General features: G+C 33.7%; 1 protein-coding gene across 3 annotated transcripts; it reads left to right on the forward strand.

Moving 5' to 3' along the window:
• Positions 1 to 5,858: 5,858 nt before the first annotated feature.
• LOC556532 (mu-type opioid receptor) lies at positions 5,859 to 18,509 on the forward strand. 3 transcript variants are annotated; one of them, XM_073939193.1, is made up of 5 exons: positions 5,859 to 6,021; positions 6,145 to 6,297; positions 6,407 to 6,472; positions 12,807 to 13,165; positions 15,879 to 18,509. In XM_073939193.1, the coding sequence occupies exons 4-5, from the start codon at positions 12,817 to 12,819 to the stop codon at positions 16,427 to 16,429; spliced, it is 900 nt and encodes a 299-aa protein (XP_073795294.1). In that variant the 5' UTR covers positions 5,859 to 6,021; positions 6,145 to 6,297; positions 6,407 to 6,472; positions 12,807 to 12,816; the 3' UTR covers positions 16,430 to 18,509. The 3 variants fall into 3 exon arrangements, with proteins under 3 accessions (XP_073795294.1, XP_073795295.1, XP_684448.3); XM_073939194.1 differs by lacking the exon at positions 6,407 to 6,472 and having other exon boundaries at positions 6,145 to 6,348; positions 12,807 to 13,214; XM_679356.8 differs by lacking the exon at positions 6,407 to 6,472 and having other exon boundaries at positions 6,145 to 6,348.
• Positions 18,510 to 19,391: the final 882 nt, after the last annotated feature.

Here is a 19,391-nt window from a genome sequence, read left to right on the forward strand (position 1 = left end):
TGTATAAAAAGACATTTTTATAAGTTACTAAAAAAATTTTAATGAAATGGAAATAATTAGAAATGGCATGCTCCTTCCCTTTTGGTTCTGTTTTTACAAGCGAACAAGTTAAACGTTTTTTGTTCAGTAATATCAAACTATCACCAGAAGAGGGCAGAATAATATCATGTTGTAATAGAATTAACTCTAATCAGATGTTAACCCATTCAGTTAATTATGAAGATACTTCAAGACATGCATGTACCCAAATACTTTTTTCTGTTTGTGTTTGTATATTTATTAAATACTTATAATATTTTATTGTATTAATATTATACAAAATTGAATTAACTTTTTTAATGATTTAGTTCACTTCCATCAGTGACAAATTTGTTAAATTATGATTATTTTTTATTATTCGGTTAAAATACTGCTGAAATTCCATTGTACATATTGCTAATGCCATTTATATTTTTATATATAATTTTATTCATCAAAATTGAAAAAAAAAAAAAAAAACGGGAAGCAGCAAAATTTTTTTTGAGTCAGAATATATTCACACAGTTATTTTAAACTGAAAAAATATTTCACAATATTAGTGTATTTACTGAATTTCTGATAAAATAAATGCAACCAACAAACCTTTGTTTCCAAACTTGCATGTTTTAAATGATCATATGCTATTTAATAAATAATTATTAAGGTTGACAGCTTACCATGTGTTCTACTGATTTATTTTAAATTAGCTTCAGTTTATCAGCACAATAAAAGCAGACCAAATAGTAATTTCAATAATCTTCAAGACATGTGAAATAGCCTTTCTTTCTCTGACATATAGATTGCTGTAATGAGCGTGCATTTGTGTAATCATCGTGAATCATTTGAGTTATTGAGCATGTTGCAATTTCCCCCTGTTCTCGTTTTCTTAAATCCATAATGATTGTCGTGTTCTACGCAGAACTCTTAAGGACGTGCTTTTATTGAGCATTCAGGTCACCGGTATTGTGAATTTCATTATCTCAGACTTTCTAAGTGTTTCTATTAGCCATTACTCCTCATTGAATTGCACTGGAGGAGATTTAATCGCAGATTAACGATGATTCTGATACACTTGGGCAACATTGTGTTCTTCTAATCGCACACAGAATCTTATTTCAGAGGGAAGGATATTTGTTTGTTTCTTTTCTGAACCCAAATACCTTTTTTGTCTCATACACATACAGTCAGGTCCATAAGTATTGGGACATCGACACAATTCTAACATTTTCAGCTCTTTACGCCAACACAATGTATTTAACTGCGGACTGTCAGCTTTATTTTAAAGGTATTGGTACATCCAAATCAGATGAATTGTGTAGGAATTACAACAGTTTGCAAATGTGCCTTATGATTATTCTCTTCCATTAATTTTGGTCCTTTAACAAGTGGGAGGCGCATATGCAAATTGTTGTAATTCCTACAGTTAAAGCACATCTGGTTCGTTTAATTTCAAATCCATTTTTTATAGAACCAAAAATGTTAGAATTGTGTCAATGTCCCAATATTTATGGACCTGACTGTATATTGTTTATATTGTTTAAGAGGACACTCCATAAAAACACTTATTATATGGCCTCACCCTTCCCTTAAACCTAAGTTTTGACAATCAAAAGATCACATCAAGTTTGATTAAGCGTTTTGAATTATGAGGACATAAACCATGTCCTCGTAAACCACCCTAATGGAGTATCAACCAGTGTCATTATAAAATGATCATGACATGATATGGAATTTAGTGTTCTTGTAAACCACAAAAACTTGTTCTCACCCACTCAATAAATTAAGTTTGCTTTGTCCAAACTACTTATTTGAAATGAGTTAAACAACATAGTTGTGTTTTAGTGGGGGCAAATCAATTGTTTAATGTTCAGTTTACTTAATTATGTAAAAAACTAATAAGTTTGCAAATTGATTGTGTGGTACCCAGCTAACTTTATGAGGACTTCCCATAGGCAAAATGGTTTTCATACTGTACATACTGTATATTTTATCTCCCTACATCTAAACCCCACCCTCTCAGGAAACAATCTGCATTTCTACTCTCTGAAAAAGCATATTTCTATGTGATTTATGAGTCATTTTTCTCATGGGGACAAGGTCAAAATTTACTGGTATTGCTAGACTTATGGGGACATTTTGTCTTGAGGAATACAAGGCACACACACATACATATTGTCTTAGCAAGAAAAAGGAATTCAAATGAATAATCCACATTGTCCATTTCACATTACCCGTTTTTATACCTTTTGTTCCTCTCCCACCTGTCATCACATTGCCTCTCGCCTGTCACCGCTATCTTTTCTAGTTCCTCTCCATTGGTTCATTTTCCCCAAGTCTATACCAACCTCTGCTTTTTTGTGAGTGCAGGTCCAGAATTGATTGCCTCACATTTCAGCAAGTGTTCTCCACCGGGAAACAAAATATCCCCTCATTTATCTCCACCGCAAGCTGCAGTGGCACTCGGCGAGTGAGCAGCCGCCTTATAAACACCCTGTAGCCGAAAGCACAACATCACTATAAATATTCGCCAGCTTCAATTCTTTCTCTCTCTCTCTTTCTCTCTCTCCCTCTCTCTTTCTCTCTCTCTCTCTCTCCCTGTCATACTGCATCACCAGCAGCCACGAGTAAAGGCTTTCACTGTAAATAAGATGGCAGCGGCAGAGGCATTGTAAATTGTCTTCTCAAGGTTAAGTCTGAGTGCTTTATCTAGATCTGTTCATTGTATTCTGTGCAGATGTAAGGAGATGCTCTTGAAGTGTAACACTCTAAAGAATACTGTGCTGTTTTAAGAAATTTGAGGACACAAATATGGTCTCGGCCAAATGTTGGGTTACAAATGTGATACCACTTTCATTTGAGGACCAAATTCTCACTGGCTCTTTGTAGCATATTACTACCATATGTGACGCTGGACCATAAATTCATGAGTTGGTCAAGTGTGTACTATATTTTGAAGTTGGAAATTTAAAATGTATACATGACCTGAAAGCTGTTTGAATAAGCTTTACAATAATGTATATGTTTTTTTTAGGCTATGATATTATTTGGCTGTGACAAAACTGTTAAAAATCTGTTATCAGAGGGTTCAAATTATATAAATACAGAGAAAATTGTGTTTAAAGTTGTCCAAATGATGTGCTTATCAATATACATTACTAATCAAAGTTTTTCATATTTTTATAGTTGGAAATTTGCAAAATACCCTTATGGAACAGGATCTTTTGTAATGATTTTTGGCATAAAAGAAACTATTTTAACCCATATAATGTATTTTTAACAATTTATGCAAATATACATGTGCATTATATAAACTCACCGGCCACTTTATTAGGTACACATTGCTAGTATCGGGTTGGACCCCCTTTTGCCTTCAGAACTGCCTTCACGGCATAGATTCAACAAGGGACTGGAAATATTCCCAGGTTTTGGTCCATATTGAAATGATAGCATCACACAGTTGCCGCAGATTTGTCGGCTGCACATACATGATGTAAATCTCCCGTTTCACCACATCCCAGTAGTGCTCTATTGGATTGCTCTATTGAATTGAGTACAGTGAACTCATTGTCATGTTCAAGAAACCAGTCTGAGATGATTTGCACATTATGACGCATTTCCTATTCTTAGCCGACAGTTGTGTCACTCAGTGGGGTCTTCTGTTGCTGTTGCCCATCCTCCTAAAGGTTAGATGTGTTGTGTGTTTAGAGATGCTCTTCTGCATACCTCGGTTGAAACGAGTTGCCTTTCTATCAGCTCAAACCAGTCTGGCCATTCTCCTCTGACCTCTGGCATCAACAAGGTATTTGCATTCACAGAACTGCTGCTTACCTGTATATTTTCGGACCATTCTCTGTAAACCCTAGAGATGGTTGTGCGTGAAAATCCCAGTAGATCAGCAGTTTCTGAAATACTCAGACAAGCCCGTTTGTCACCAACAACTATGCCATGTTGAAAGTCACTTAAATTGCCTTTCTTCCCCATTCTGATGCTCAGTTTGAACTGCAGCAGAACGTCTTGACCATGTGTACATGTCTAAATTGAGTTGCTGCCATGTAATTGGCTGATTAGAAATTTGCGTTTCCTAGCAGTTGGACAGGTGTACCTAATAAAAAGGCCGGTGAGTGTATAAGACTTAATATGGGTCACATATGACTGTTTATTGACCAACACCCTTTCTAACTATAATAAGCAGCAAATGAGAAGTTCATGGAAGCAAAGTATGTTGTTATTTAATAGTGAGAATGGGTCGTGACCAAATATGGTATTGAAAATTTTAACCCAACAGCTGAGTTGGCCCATTTTTGACACAGAATTGGGTTGGCTTTTTAAATATGCATTGTGATTTTATTACTTGTTATATTTCTGTGCGTTTTAATTGTTTCAGTGCCTCCAACGGAAGGCACATGGGTAGCCTGATGGCCTCTAACTGCATTATGCTCCACATAATTTTGATTATAATATCTCTGTCTTAGTCACTGCTGCATATCACTGTTTGACCATATTAGGCTGTCCGCCTACATTTTTCAGACATCCATGTGCCTAAACAGTCATATGATATATTTCACTTGTGATCTGGAGGGCAGCATGACAAAAATTACGGTTGAGAGACTTGCATAATGGCCTTTAGCAGAGGGCAGTTTCTCTCTGTAGAAAGCAATGAACACTTTATACATGCCCCGTTTAGGCTGCAACAATAGCTGTTAGCTTTCATTGTGATGCAGAAGACACAGCTCTTCCTCTTGACCAGATTAAATTGGATGTTTTTTACCAAGATGGTGGATTCTGTCAAGGACGTTGAGCTTATCTTGCAAAAACTGGGAATTTTCTATTTATATTCAAGTCATTGAAGGGTAATAAATTTAGGGCTCAATTATTGTAATGCCCTTTTGGCTGAATGCCTCAGTGTCTTGATAGATAGAATGACGCTTATTTAAAACACTGCAGACGGAATGGTCTAATCACTCAGTATTATCCCAATCTATTATTACCAGATATGAAGGTGAAAAGCTGCATTGTTAATTATGATTAGATGATCTCTTTTTTGTAGGATTTTAAATAGATTGTGTAGATAGTTTTTTTTTCTTTTCTTCTTGTCTTTAATTTTATACAGACAGATATTCTTGAGTTTAATCATTTATCTAAAAACAAATTATTTGTGATGACTAATAAATCAATATTTTATTTTACATTTTTAGTGATGATTGTTTAAATATTGTATAATTAAATTGATGTATTCTTGTGATTTATTATATATATATATATATATATATATATATATATATATATATATATATATATATATATATATATATATATATATATATGTTATTAACTACATCATAAATCAAATATTCTGTGAAACAATTTATTAATTATTTGAAATATATGGTTTAAATCCATTTGGATTTTAACGATTGCAGATAATGCAAATTTAATTAAATTTTTAAGATTGTGTTATAATTTTAATGTTAAGTAATGTTATAAACAAAGGTCCTGTTTTCTCATCCATCCATCCATCCATCCATCCATCCATCTATCCATGTCTTCTTCTTTCCATTCCTCAATTTTTATATCCATTCCCTTCACCTCTCCATCGTTTCATTGTATTGCAGTCTTTTCTATAAATCAAAGAATTTATTATATTATTTTTACTTACTTTACCTCAGACATTTCTTTTGTATCTAGCTTGGATATATCCATGTTTGTTCCACCAGAGTAATTCATCAAGGACTGAAAAGTGTAGGCAGCAACCAACCAACCCTGGAGCTAAACTTGTCCACACAGGCGCGAGCGCGCGCTCACGCTCACTCGCTGACGCGCACGCGCAATGTTTGATTACTGTAACGACCCAATGTGCGCCAAGTGAACGGCGGACAGACACTACGGTGAAGAGGCTCGTCTCGCTAAACATGAAAGCGCCGGTAATAATCTCATCCTTCTCGGTTTAAGATGGACCCGTTTCTCAGCCATTTCACCGGACAGCGTCACATACTTTAAGCTGAAGTGAGTACTTTAAGATACGACTAACTCAGAGAGCGGATTATGAGGCGTCGTTTAACTGCAGTTTATTCACTTGCTTGTTACTAGACATGTACAAGTTTTATTAGTGTTTTATCTTCTCCACAGCTGTAGACACACGATGGAGTTGGTCGAGTTGTCTTACGTCCAACAGATGTTCAACGACTCGCGTTTTCAGGGGAATTTAAGTGCACTAGATGAAGTGGACGAGCCTCTACCTAGAAGCGCAAAGATCACCATCGTTGTTGTCTACTTGATAGTGTGCGTGGTGGGGCTCGTGGGGAACTGTCTGGTCATGTATGTAATTATCAGGTGAGATGAAGTGTTCGAGTCAAGCATGTTAATTGTGTGTGTGTGTATTTGTCTATAGGGAGAAGTCAATGGTGAAACTGGTGAAGAACCCTTTTAATGCAGTGGCTAACACGTAATGACTTGGGTAAAATAAGTATTAAACATGTTACCATTTTTCTTAGAAAACTAATTTTTAAAAGTGCGGTTGACTTGAAATGTTTATCAAATAGCCAGATAAATCAATTTGCAAATAAAAAGAAATGACAGGGGAAAATGATTAAACACATGAAGAAATGGAGGTGTAGAAATTGGATAGACAAGACCGACAGAACCATCAAGATTTTCACACTGTTGAAGTCAGTGAAAAGCTCACACCTAAGCAACTCATGTGACTACATTCTCCATAGAGGCGTCTTTAAGCTGCCATCACCTAAAACAAAACCTTCTATATAAAGTATTAAGTACATTTCAGTAATTCAGTACTTTCTCCTTGTGTCATTCCATTTGTATTACTCATAACATTTTTTTCTCACTTTTATTTATTTATTTTTTCTTGTTTCATTTTATTATTCTGTCTGAATTATTTGGGTTTTTACCAAAACCTGGTTTAAATCCATGTCAACAGCTCCTTTAGAAATATTATTCCCTGGAAAAAACTGGATGTGTTCAATACTTATTTCCCCACTGTATAGTTTTTATGGATGTCAAAGACTACCAGGTTCCAACATTCTTCCAAAACATTTTCACTTTTTGGCATTAATGTTCCCTTTAACCCCATAGTGCCTGATATACAAAACAATAGCAAGTAAAATCTAATCTTATGTCGAGTATGTTACTAGAAACATCTTGCTTTATTGACCTATATATATGAACTGTGAGAGTATGAAGCTTACAGCTGAAAAGGGAAAAAACACTTCACATTTATATGCAATTTTGTTCAGAAACTAATTATTATTATTTTTTTAAAATATATATTATTATTATAAGCTGTTATTAATTTACCCTAACTTTAAGATAAAATGTAGAATTTTAAGAGAGATTTTTGTAGCAGCAAATAACAGGGTAATAAAATACAAATGCATTACTTTATATCTAAATAAATACTTTTACTAATTTTGTGATCGGTGTTCTGCAGTTGTAGTTCAAAGCATATTTAATTTTACAATAGTGAATGAAGGACAAATAAAATATTCTTAAAATCCTCTTTTATCAAAGTTTATATATTATTATACAAGATGTCATTTATGTTTATAATGTACTATAAACGTAGTAAAACAGGAAAAAGCCACGAGGAGGATTGTGAACACTTTTCCTTTCTCTGCATAGTTTTAATCACATTGAAAGACAGCTCGCTTTAATCAGGGTTTAACTTAGCATCATATGTTATTTGTTATCTGTCTTGTTAATATCATGGGCCATTATTTAAAAAAAATGGTTTTCATGATATGATTTTTTGATTAGCAATCAAAAAGCCAGCAAACAGAATGTTTTGTTAACATCAATTAACGTATCCCATTTAATAATAATCAAAATAATTAATTCTGGAAATTTATTTAGTTTCAGGTTTTTTATGTTTGGAGGTTCAGAACTGAATTTGTTTGAACGTTTTCTTGAATAGAAATATCGTAAATATAGACAGAAATTCCTTTAAAACAAACAACATATAAAATCTGGATCTGTTCTAATATGCAGTCTTGCAATTTATGTTAGCATTTGTATAATTTAGAATGTGTTTTTTTTTTTTTTTTTTTTAACCAAAATACAACTAAACATTTTGATTTTAAAACATTTAGGGTCAGTTTTTTTTTCCATGTTTTTTTTTTAAAGAAAATTATTCTGTTAATTTAATAAATGAAAAAAATATATATATTTATTAACATTTTAAATAACTGCTTTCCTATTTTATGTAGTTTCAAATAAAATTATTACTCCAGTCATTACTGGTGGAACAAATATAATTTATATTAGAGGGATAATGAAGCTGAAATTTAATCTTTAAAATTACTGGAATAAATTATTAAATAAATGGTAAACTACTTTTGAACAGTTATATTATAGTGCAATCAGAAATTTTCACAATTTTACAATTTGTAATGTGTTTTTGATTAAATAAATGCTGCCTTGGTGAGCAAGAGAAGCTTATTTTAAAACATTTAAAAATCCCACTGAACCCAAACTTTTTACCGGTAGTGTAAGTGTTTTCTCTCTCCATTTAAAACTTTTGTTATGCTAACTATACTCAAGCAAATGGATTTAGATTAATAAAAATAAGATTAAGAGGAATCAAGTATCATACAATACATATTTTCTGATGCACTTGATAAAATCATAATTTTTTTATTGGTTGTTAAACTTTTTAGTAAAGGTTTTAACATTGTGATGATCCAACTGATTAATTTATTTTATCTTTTATTTTAAAAAATATTATTTAAATAATATTTTAAGTAGCCGATTAATCATATGAATAAAATATTTTTATAGGATTAATTGATTATTGATTGAGATACATTGAGATATATGATTCCATATACAGCTGAAGTCAGAATTATTAGCCCCCGTTTGAATTTAATTAATTTTTTCAAATATTTCATAAATTATTAACAAGACATTTTTACAGTATGTCTGATAATATTTTTTTCTTATGGAGAAAGTCTTATTTGTTTTATTTCAGCTAGAATAAAAGCAGTTTTTAATTTTTAAAAATCATTTTAAGGTCAAAATTTAAGCCTTTAAATGTCACTTTAAGCTGAATGGAGGTGTGTTGAAAATTATCTAGTCAAATATTATTTACTGTCATCATGGCAAAGATAAAATAAATCAGTTATTAGAAATGAGTTATTAAAACTATTATTATTAGAAATGTGTTGAAAAATCTGCTCTGCGTTAAACTCAAGTTCTGACTTCAACTGTATGTTTAATTTTTTTTCTTATTGTTATATTTCATTTATTTAATATCAATAATTAAATATTGGTTTAAGTAATTAACCAGTTTGATTAAATTCTTTGTGATATTAAATGTCATGACATGCAACATATTTTGTGGCGATTGTTATGCAGCAGTCAACTCCTACCCTATAGTTAAAAACTCTACATTATCACAGTAAAATATTTGCTCGACCCAACACTATTTTCTTCTTTCTGTTGCTTGCTCATCCATCGTAGCAGTTGTCCTGCCAGCGTTGTGTCACACGCCTGCTTGTTCATTACATTGCTAGATAAACATTTGGTACTTGTCCAAACCTCCCTGGCGTGAAACAGCTGTAGATGGAGGCCAAGACACAGCTTTTCCATCAGCACAGAAAGAATTCACATTAACAGAAGGCACAATGAGGGTTACAATCATTAAACGCTTTTAGCCCTTGCCGAGCTTTAATTTATGCAGGGAATTAAGTTTTATTGCGGAGAGAAAATGCATGTGATTTACCAACTTGCACTTTTCGCCTGATTGTATATGCTTTAACATCACAAGCACAGCCATGTAGTCATTTTGTCTCGCCCTGTATTGTTGAAGGTATAATTATGAAGGAATGTCATGCTGATCGAATGTTCAAGGAAAAGTGCCTCATAATTAGGAGTCAGAAATAGATTTGCTGCATCATCTCATGCTTTTAAGGATAAGAGCTACTTGTTTAGACGTAGTTTGTTCACACTTTTGGTGTTTATATATGAAGGAAAGGCAACGCATCCTTGTCTTTATGCTCTGTTATGTGTGCATTCATGCATTCGCGTATATTGTCATTACTCAAGACGTGCTCATATATAGTCCTTTGGGCCTATTTTAAAACCTGTTGCTAGGCTGGTTACTAAGCAGCGCCTGCCATTTCTTTACTCAGATCGCAGCATGTTGTCTGTCTACCTCTAGAGGATTTTGAACAATTTCACCACATCACTGTGACCGTCTCTTTGTGGATAATAAAGAAAGAATAGTTTATTTCTTTACTTTTAGACTGAGTGTTTGAAGGTTGCACTAGCTGTGATTCTGATACAACTTGAAGATTCATATTTATGAAGTCACTGCCATTTGCTTTCTTGCTCGTCCTTGTTGTAGTCAATAAGTCATGTCATCTAGCAGGACATTTAAAATAATGGCTGAAGATCAATATATGATAATAGCGTGCTAAGGTTAAAGGGGCTTTGCAGGAGTTACTAATGCAGTCCAAAGCTAGAATGCATTATGCACGTGGCAATATTTTCACCATAATAATAAACAGATTTTAATGTTTAGATAATAAATAATTGTGTACAATAAGTTAAAAGGCATATTCATATGTATATGTATACATGTACATTGTGACATTTATATAAATGAATTATGAAAAAACAGCTATACAGTGCTCAGCATAATTGAGAACAGCCCATTTTGAAAATTAATATTTTTATCAATTTCCCAGTGAATATAGGCAATGTATTTTGGGTCATTAAAACAAAATAGATTTATTAAACAGACATATTTATTACAATAATATTTTAATATTATTTTAATTATTATTTAATATAATATTTTAATAAATATCACTTTAATGGTCCTTTTAACGCATTTTGTTGAATTTAATTTACATTCCCTTTACATGCCGACTAATTCTCTTTTAGTCACCAAACATATTTACAAATGGAAAGATAATACAATTAAATTCAAGCAAAATATTGCAAAAATAAAAAATACAACCTACAAAATTTCAACTGAATTTTTTCATTTTTTTTCCTTCTCTTGATTTTTCCTCATTTTTAACTTTGTATTTTATATTTTTCTATAACATATAAATTTGGGTGTACTAGGTTTTGCACCATTATTGTAAGTTATTTAATTAGATAAGCTCCAGATTTAGCTTTACTGACTAATCTAATATAAATGCACAAATATAATATTGTAAAGCTTCCTATCAAAAAATATGAATTTAAAATATAGATTTGTGAAGGGTGTAATTATATATGCAGAGCACTGTACCATTATTAGCCCTCCTGTCAAATTGTAATTTTTTTCAAATATATCTCAAGAAATGTTTAACAGAGCAATGAATATTTTCTCAACATGTTCTATTATTTTTGTTATTCTGTAGAACGTCTTTTTTGTTTTTTGGCTGGAAGGAAAGTTTTTAATTTTACAAATATTTTAAAGGTCAATAATATTTTTATCTGTTAGCTACAGAACTGACAAATGCAGTCTAGTAACATACCTAATTATATATACAGTGCTCAGCATAAATGAGTAACCCCTTACAGATCTTCCTTTTAAATTAATATTTTCTATAGGATGATTTACAGTAATACATTGTTTATATAGATTAGATTAGTCAGCACCAAAACTGGAACTAATATAAAAAGAAAATGAATTAAAATCACTGTCCTAAAATCTGTCCACCCAAATTAAGTTGTTGGGGGAAAATATTTGATAATATTGGAAAAATGAAGAGAAACATTTTTGTAGTTTGAATTTAAAAAAGTTTTCAGTCTCACTTTAATGGTCCTTTTAACGCATTTTGTTGAATTTAATTTACATTCCCTTTACATGCCAACTAATTCTCATTAGATTATAAGTAGACTGTTAGGTTAGTGTTGACGTGCTTGCAAAGGTGCCTATAGTCAGTTAAATGTCTGTTGAAGGAGCAGTATCAACAGATATTAAGCAGACAGTCTAATACTCAAATTAAAAGTTATTGACATGTAGTTGCAGTGCAACTTTTAGTCAACAAAATGTGCAATAAGGACCATCAAAATAAACTGTTACCTATTTTTCTTGCTATAATATTATATAAATAACTATTGCTCAGACAAAAAAAAGTTACAAAATTTTCTTTTTCAAATTTCATCAATAATTTATTGAATAATCAAAACGCACACTCCTGTTTTTATAATATTTATAGTAAATTCAGAGAAACTTTTTTTCAAGTGGTCTTTTAATTTTTTCTCTGCTCACTCACAGTTGAAGGTGAAATTATTAACCCTCCTGAGAGATATTTATTCTATTTCAAACATTCATCAAAGGATATTTAATGGAGCAAGGAAATTTTCACAGTATTTCCTATAATATTTTTTCTTCTGGAGAAAGTCTTATTTAAAACTATTTTAATGTCAACATTTTTAGCCCCCTTAAGCAATATTTTTTCTGATTGTCTACAGAACAAACCACTGTTATACAATGACTTGACCAAGTACCCTAACCTGCCTAAATAACCCAATTAAGCATTTAAGTGTCACTTTAAGCTTAATACCAGTGTCTTAAAAAATATCTAGTCATATATTATGTACTGCACTCAAACAATTATTGTTTTGCTCGTTTAAACTACTTTAAAAGAAATTAGTCATTAAAACTGTTATGGCTTGAAATGTTGGTATTAGGGAAAATATACAGGGGGGCTAATAATTCAGGAGGGCTAACAATTCTGACTTCAACTGTATATTTCTATATTTTCATATACTGTAAATGACAGTATTTTTGCTTTCCAAAGTATTTTGACAAGTTATATTTACACCTGCCGCAGGTACACAAAGATGAAAACGGCCACCAATATTTACATCTTTAACCTGGCTTTGGCTGATGCACTGGTTCTGGCCACTCTTCCTTTCCAAGGCACTGATGTCATCCTAGGTTTCTGGCCCTTCGGTCTGCCCCTGTGCAAGGCTGTGGTAGCCATTGACTATTACAACATGTTCACAAGTGTCTTCACCTTGACCGTAATGAGTGTGGATCGCTACATAGCCGTCTGCCACCCTGTGCGCTCGCTGACAGTTCGGACCCCGCTCCGGGCCAAGCTGATCAATGTGGCGGTGTGGGTGCTGGCATCAGCTGTAGGACTGCCTGCTATGATCATGGGTCAGGTGGAGAAGGATGATCACGATGGTCTGGTCCTCTTTTTTCATGTTGCTCTGTGTTGACCTTCCATTTTAAGGCATGTTTGCTCATCGTGTCCTGTTTTTTTTTTCTCTCTTTTTTTAATCATGCTGTTGGTGGTGTTTTTAGTGTTTTTTTTCGGTTGTGCCTGAAATTATTTTTGACATTTTATTGTGGATTAAAGGTGCACTAAGTGTGTTTTTTTTTAAACAACCTTCCAGGGAAGGTGGACATTTTTGTTCTAAGTAATTTTTATGTAAAATATGAAAGCAAAGTCCACAAAAATGCACTGAAAGAATCACGTCAACCAAATTGGCATTTCAAAAAGCTCATTATTTAATAACACATAACTATTAAAATGTGTATCTAACTTTAATTCTTTAGTCCTAAGAAAATGTTAAGTTTAGAATAAAAAAATTCTTATGCAAGTGAACGGGGCTCAATTAATTCCCCATGACAAATAAGGATCTGCTGTAGTTAAATGAAAAGTTGTTTTAAAAATCAAATAAAAATTTAAAAATTCGATTTAAATATAAATTCTCACATAGGTCCAGGTCTGAAATGTTCATCTTTGGGTGAATTATACCTTTTATAAAAATATGAAATGTGTTAGAATTCAAGCAAAACTTTGTATGCAAAACAACAATCACTTTGTAAAATGCAAAAACATATTCAGAATGTTAGTTCAAGTAATAATGATTAGTCCAGTACAGGCATGTAATGTAACAGTATATTTATATTTCAAATAAATATTGTTTATATTTATACTGGAATAAAGTATCAGGTTTTCCACCAAAAATATTAATATTAATAAATACTGCCTAGGTGAGCCTTTATCAAAAACAATAAGTAGAAGTGATGTATTGGCCAACTCATTTAAAGATATCTGTATAAAAGACTGGTATTGATGTTTAGTAATTACATGGACGCAATGTGTTGCATGTCCTATGAATAATCTCACAAAAAACTTTTTTCATAAAAATCGTTAAATACTTGCAAAAACAAACAAAATCTGTACAGATTGGGCTAATCTGGAGCAGCAAGACATAATTTTATATATAGCAAAAACACTGGCTTTATTTTTGAAGTTTAATTCATAATTATGTTCCTTTATTTGTCAAGTAAAAGTTTATGATGTTAAAAGAAATGTTGAGGCACGCAGTAGGTAGTGCTGTCGCCTCACAGCAAGAAGGTTGCTGGGTCGCTGGTTCGATCCTCGGCTCAGTTGGCATTTCTGTGTGGAGTTTGCATGTTCTCCCTGCGTTCGCGTGGGATTCCTCCCGGTGCTCCGGTTTCCCCCACAGTCCAAAGACATGTGGTACAGGTGAATTGGGTAGGCTAAATTGCCCGTAGTGTATAAGTGTATGTGTATGTGTGTGTGTGTGTGTTTGTGTGTGTGTGTGTGTGGATGTGTGTGTGTGTGTGTGGATGTTTCCCAGAGAGGGGTTGCAGCTGGGAGGGCATCCACTGCGTAAAAATGTGCTGGATAAGTTGGTGGTTCATTCGGCTGTGACAACCCAGGATTAATAAAGTGACTAAGCCAACAAGAAAATGAATGAATGAATGAAAGAAATGTTGATTAGCAAAAAATATTGGACAATTAATTCAATCCATATTCAGTAAATTTAATCTATTGGAGAGGAAAAATCCAGTACTGTATGCAATTCTCCAAAATTGTTATCAGAATTGGTCGAAGTTTATTTTTGAACTAATTTCGAGAGGAGCACATGCTTATGATTGACCGTGGCTGGTCCTGCATTAGCTAATGCATGATTCACCAATCAAATGATTCCTAACTCACTAACCAGAGTTTCTTTCTTCAGTTATCTTCTCCTTGAAGAATCCCCCCTTCCACTCCTCCTTCTTTCCCTTTATAGGGTGGTACGGTGACTTAGTGGTTAGCACTGTTACCCCACAACAAGAATGTCACTGGTTCAGGTCCTTAACAGGCCAGTTGGCGTTTCTGTGTGGAGTTTGCATGTTCTTCCAGTGGTTGTGTGACTTTCCCTCAGGTCCTCCTGTTTCCTCCAACACTCCAAAGACATGCATCATAAGTGAATGGATCAATCTAATTTGGCACTACAGTTGAGCTCTTAACCAGCACTATATCATATATGCTGTATATGCAATTATATTAGTATGCAGTATATCAGTATGCAATTTATAAGTTAGTGCGTCGACACATAGCATCGAGGTGATCGCAGCGACCAGAGTTTGATTCCCGTCTCGAGGTCCTTTGCTGATCCTTCCCCTATCTCTGCTCCCCACACTTTCCTGTCTCTATATCTCCACTGTCCTATCAATAAAGGTGAAAACCCCTAAAAAATAATTATAAAAAAAAAAGAAAAAAAAAAGAGGGCAGATCTTGAGACCAACCTGGACAGCATGCCAAACTCGCTTTTTAATCAATCATCAGCTTAGTGTGAACACTTGAAAGTTCTTTTTGTTTGTTGCCACTGTGTTAAAAAAATCCTTGTGGTGCATCTCTAATAATAATAATAATATAAATTAAATAAAAAACCCTCAGACCCTAAAAATCAATTTGTCGAAAGTACAGTTTCGAAGAACTTTCTTAGCAGAACAACATACATTTGTGCACTTTTAAATCACAGCCTCTTGTGTTCCCTTCAAAAGACTCTCCATTTCTTTACTCATCACAATTCATCGTATATCACAGCCACTACGTGAAATCCCCTTTTTTAATGTGTTTTTTTCCATGCAGGTGCCGAGTGCATGGTGAGCCTGCCTGAACCAAGAAAGCACTGGGATCGTGTGTTCATGATGTGTGTGTTTCTCTTCTCTTTCTTGATCCCTGTGCTGATCATAAGCGTCTGCTACGGCCTGATGGTGCGTCGTTTGCGCAGTGTCCGTGTACTGTCCGGCTCACGGGAAAAAGACCGCAATCTGAGGAGAATCACCTATATGGTATTGTCGGTGGTGGCCGCTTTTGTGTTTTGCTGGATGCCGGTGCAGGTCTTGGCTTTGATTCAGGCTCTGGGTCATGTGGAACTCGGGGCCAGTCAGTCCTCGATGGCGGCTATGCATTTCTGCATTGCTTTGGGTTACGCAAACAGCTGTTTAAACCCCGTTCTCTATGCCTTCCTGGATGAAAACTTCAAGCGCTGTTTCCATGAGTTTTGTATCCCGGCCAATTCCGATCTCTTTCTAGAAGACCAGCGTAAGAGGTCATTGAGGCAGGGGAGAGAATGTGCTGAGCTGGAGGAAAAGGAGGTGGTGATTTATCATTGCGCTGCTCCTGTGTTAGCGGATTAGAGCTTTTAGAATTGCCAATGTTCTTGTATGGTCACGTCTGGAATTGTGAGGAAAGTTACCACTAGCATAGAGTTAATGCATGTTGTTCTGGTTAAAAGTAACCAGATGATATCAACCCAGACTTATTATGAAAATGAAGCCCTATATACATTTCTGGAGAGCTCTCCTATACATCCCAGGCGGTACTTTTTTATGTTTTTGTATTTATGAATCCACCAGAGGCTGCTGTGTACGTTTTTTGAGATCTCAAATTTCTCTTGTGAGTGCCATTCACGCCTTCTCACGTAAATCCACCAGAAGCCACTGACTGATTGACCGACTGACCGACCGACCAACCCTCCCACCCACCCACCCACTTTCATAAACCCAACTGACAGTGTTTTGGAAAGCAATCCAGAAAAAGAAAAGCCCTCGCCAGATTTTTACCTCATTTTCAGATTGTACCACATTCTCACCCTGTTATTTACTTGTTTGTTTTATTTTTTTGCTTCTGTTTTTGTCTTACCTGCTTTCTTGAATCATTTTTTGCTGGACTCGAACCCTATTGTCGCGGTCAAATCCTCTGCGTCTCAAGTCTAAATATATGATGCGATCCACTGGACAACAGCAGGAAAGCTGTACATACAGAGGTAAGCAGTCAGCTGCTAGCACGAAACGGAAAGGCGTTATACCGTTACATAGCGTTCGTTTTAAGGACGAAATGCAGCCATACGTATTTCTGGCTACATAATTCTGGATCTCCAGAAATGTATATAGGGCTACGTTTTCAGAATGAGCCTCTGTTGGATAATATGTTTCGTATCAAAATTCTAAATATGAATATACAAGAGCATTGTTTAAATGGGGAAAAAAGGGGCTCTTCCTCCTTTGTTTTTGCACCTTGTGGATTACTTGACATTGTTTGTTGTAGTCTTTATTTGATTAAATTATAAATTCACTGCATTATGTTTGTTAAGAATTACTTCAGTCCCAGCAGGCACAGGGCGTCAACATGATGTCAGATCTAGAAATAAAAATCGGGTTGACGTCAGAACCCAATTTCAGAACAACGTCAGTGACTATGTGTACATGAACACCAAGAATCCGACAATACTCTGATTATGAGTCTATCATGTAAACAGCAGTTTTTGATTACCTTAATCCAACTAGAGTCATAATCATATTAACAGTAATCAAATTAAGACGTGAAGTATGCAGATTTTAGTCGCATTATTGAAGTGCAGTACAGACATTTAAACACCTTAATCAATCTATTACCGTTTACTATTATCAGACATTAGATTTTGGTTGAATAAACGTCAGTATTTGGTGTCAATATGATGTCACTTAAGATGTTGACTCGACGTTGCATTTTGCTTATTTTCCAACACAATATTGAACTTTGGTCACCTAACACCACAACCTAAATCTAACCTTATATTAACATTTTATGACATTGTGTGCCTGCTGGGTGTTTTAATTACCTTTTCTAAACATTCTTTTGGTACACTTGTGTTTGGAGCAGCATGTGCAAAATGTTTGAAGATTTATTTTTGTATCAGCTGTACAAGAATGTATGTATTTATATATAACTACACTGTAAACAAAATATCCGCAAGTTAGCAATTTTCCATATTTTGGGATTAATGTTTTGTTTCGTCTTATATGCTTTAGAATTGCTTTATGTGACCTTTATCTTTTCTGCAACAACCTTTGGTGTTGAAAAGTTTGAAAAAAGTGACTTTTTTAATAGTTTGAAGGTATATATTGTCTGTGTTAGTGTTTATCATTGTAAATAATGCCACAAAAACCTAACCGGAGAGTACTTTTTCTGTTATTTCATGGACTTTTTTCTATATATATTTTATTTCTTATACAATATATTGTTTCAAACTACTAAAAGTTGAATTTTGAACATCAAAAGTGGACAGATCAAAGGTCAAGGTCCCATAATGCAATTCATAACAAAAAAAAAAAAAGGAAAACAAATACAGAATGGATATTTTTTAAAATGTGTATTAATTAGCGTAATACATATTTCTGTAGTAATATATAAACTATTTTTTTTAAATGAATAAAACCTTTGGTGTAATACAAAAAATATATTCCGCAACCACACATATTTAAATATATAATTGTAGACAATATTACACTATATATAAGTTAATGTATGTACAATACATGACAGCATATACACAGTAATAAAAGATTCTTGTTTTTAAAAAAGTAATACTTTCACTTGGCTAGGTTGCAATCACCTATGTAAATCAATGGATGTGCAATTACTTAAAGTGAAAGATGTCATTTTAGAAGACATCAACTATTATCAAAACTAAATGAATACATAAAAAATAAATTAATTATGTTTTTTTCAAATAAACAAGAATTTCTTTACATTTTGAACAAGTAGTGATGTTTTTAATAATTAGTAAATGCTTAAAAATAATAATAACAGTAATAAAAGTAAAATATTTTCAGATTATTTTGGTGGCTTGAGAAAGCCAACATACTGTTTTACTACATAAACAATATTTTTCCGTCTTCTTCTTCTTAGATATTTTAGGAACGCATCTCCTCTTAGACTGTTCATACTACAACCACCAAACTAACTAAAACCTCCAAACTGTACTGAATTAAGTTGTTATATCTTTTCCAACTAATCAGACTTACAGTTTTCCGAAAACTGACCTGGAAAATTCAGAAAAGTCCCACTGACTTAACACTGGACCAAACTTTGTGACCTATTAACTTTGCGCCAGACTGTCATACAGACTTAAGGTTGAGCTCATTTAACTTAAACTACCAATCTGTCAATCACTGATGACCTTTCAACACCCTAGCAACCACTTACGGCACCCTAGCTACTGTCCCATAGACTCCCATTGTAAAAAAATGCCATTGACTTTACATTGGAAACCAACAACATACCAATCCATGCTAACAAAATACTCATCCCTACTAGAAACATACTAACAAACATACG

This window comes from Danio rerio, chromosome 23, assembly GCF_049306965.1.
Source record: "Danio rerio strain Tuebingen ecotype United States chromosome 23, GRCz12tu, whole genome shotgun sequence".
Taxonomy (NCBI): Eukaryota; Metazoa; Chordata; class Actinopteri; order Cypriniformes; family Danionidae; genus Danio; species Danio rerio.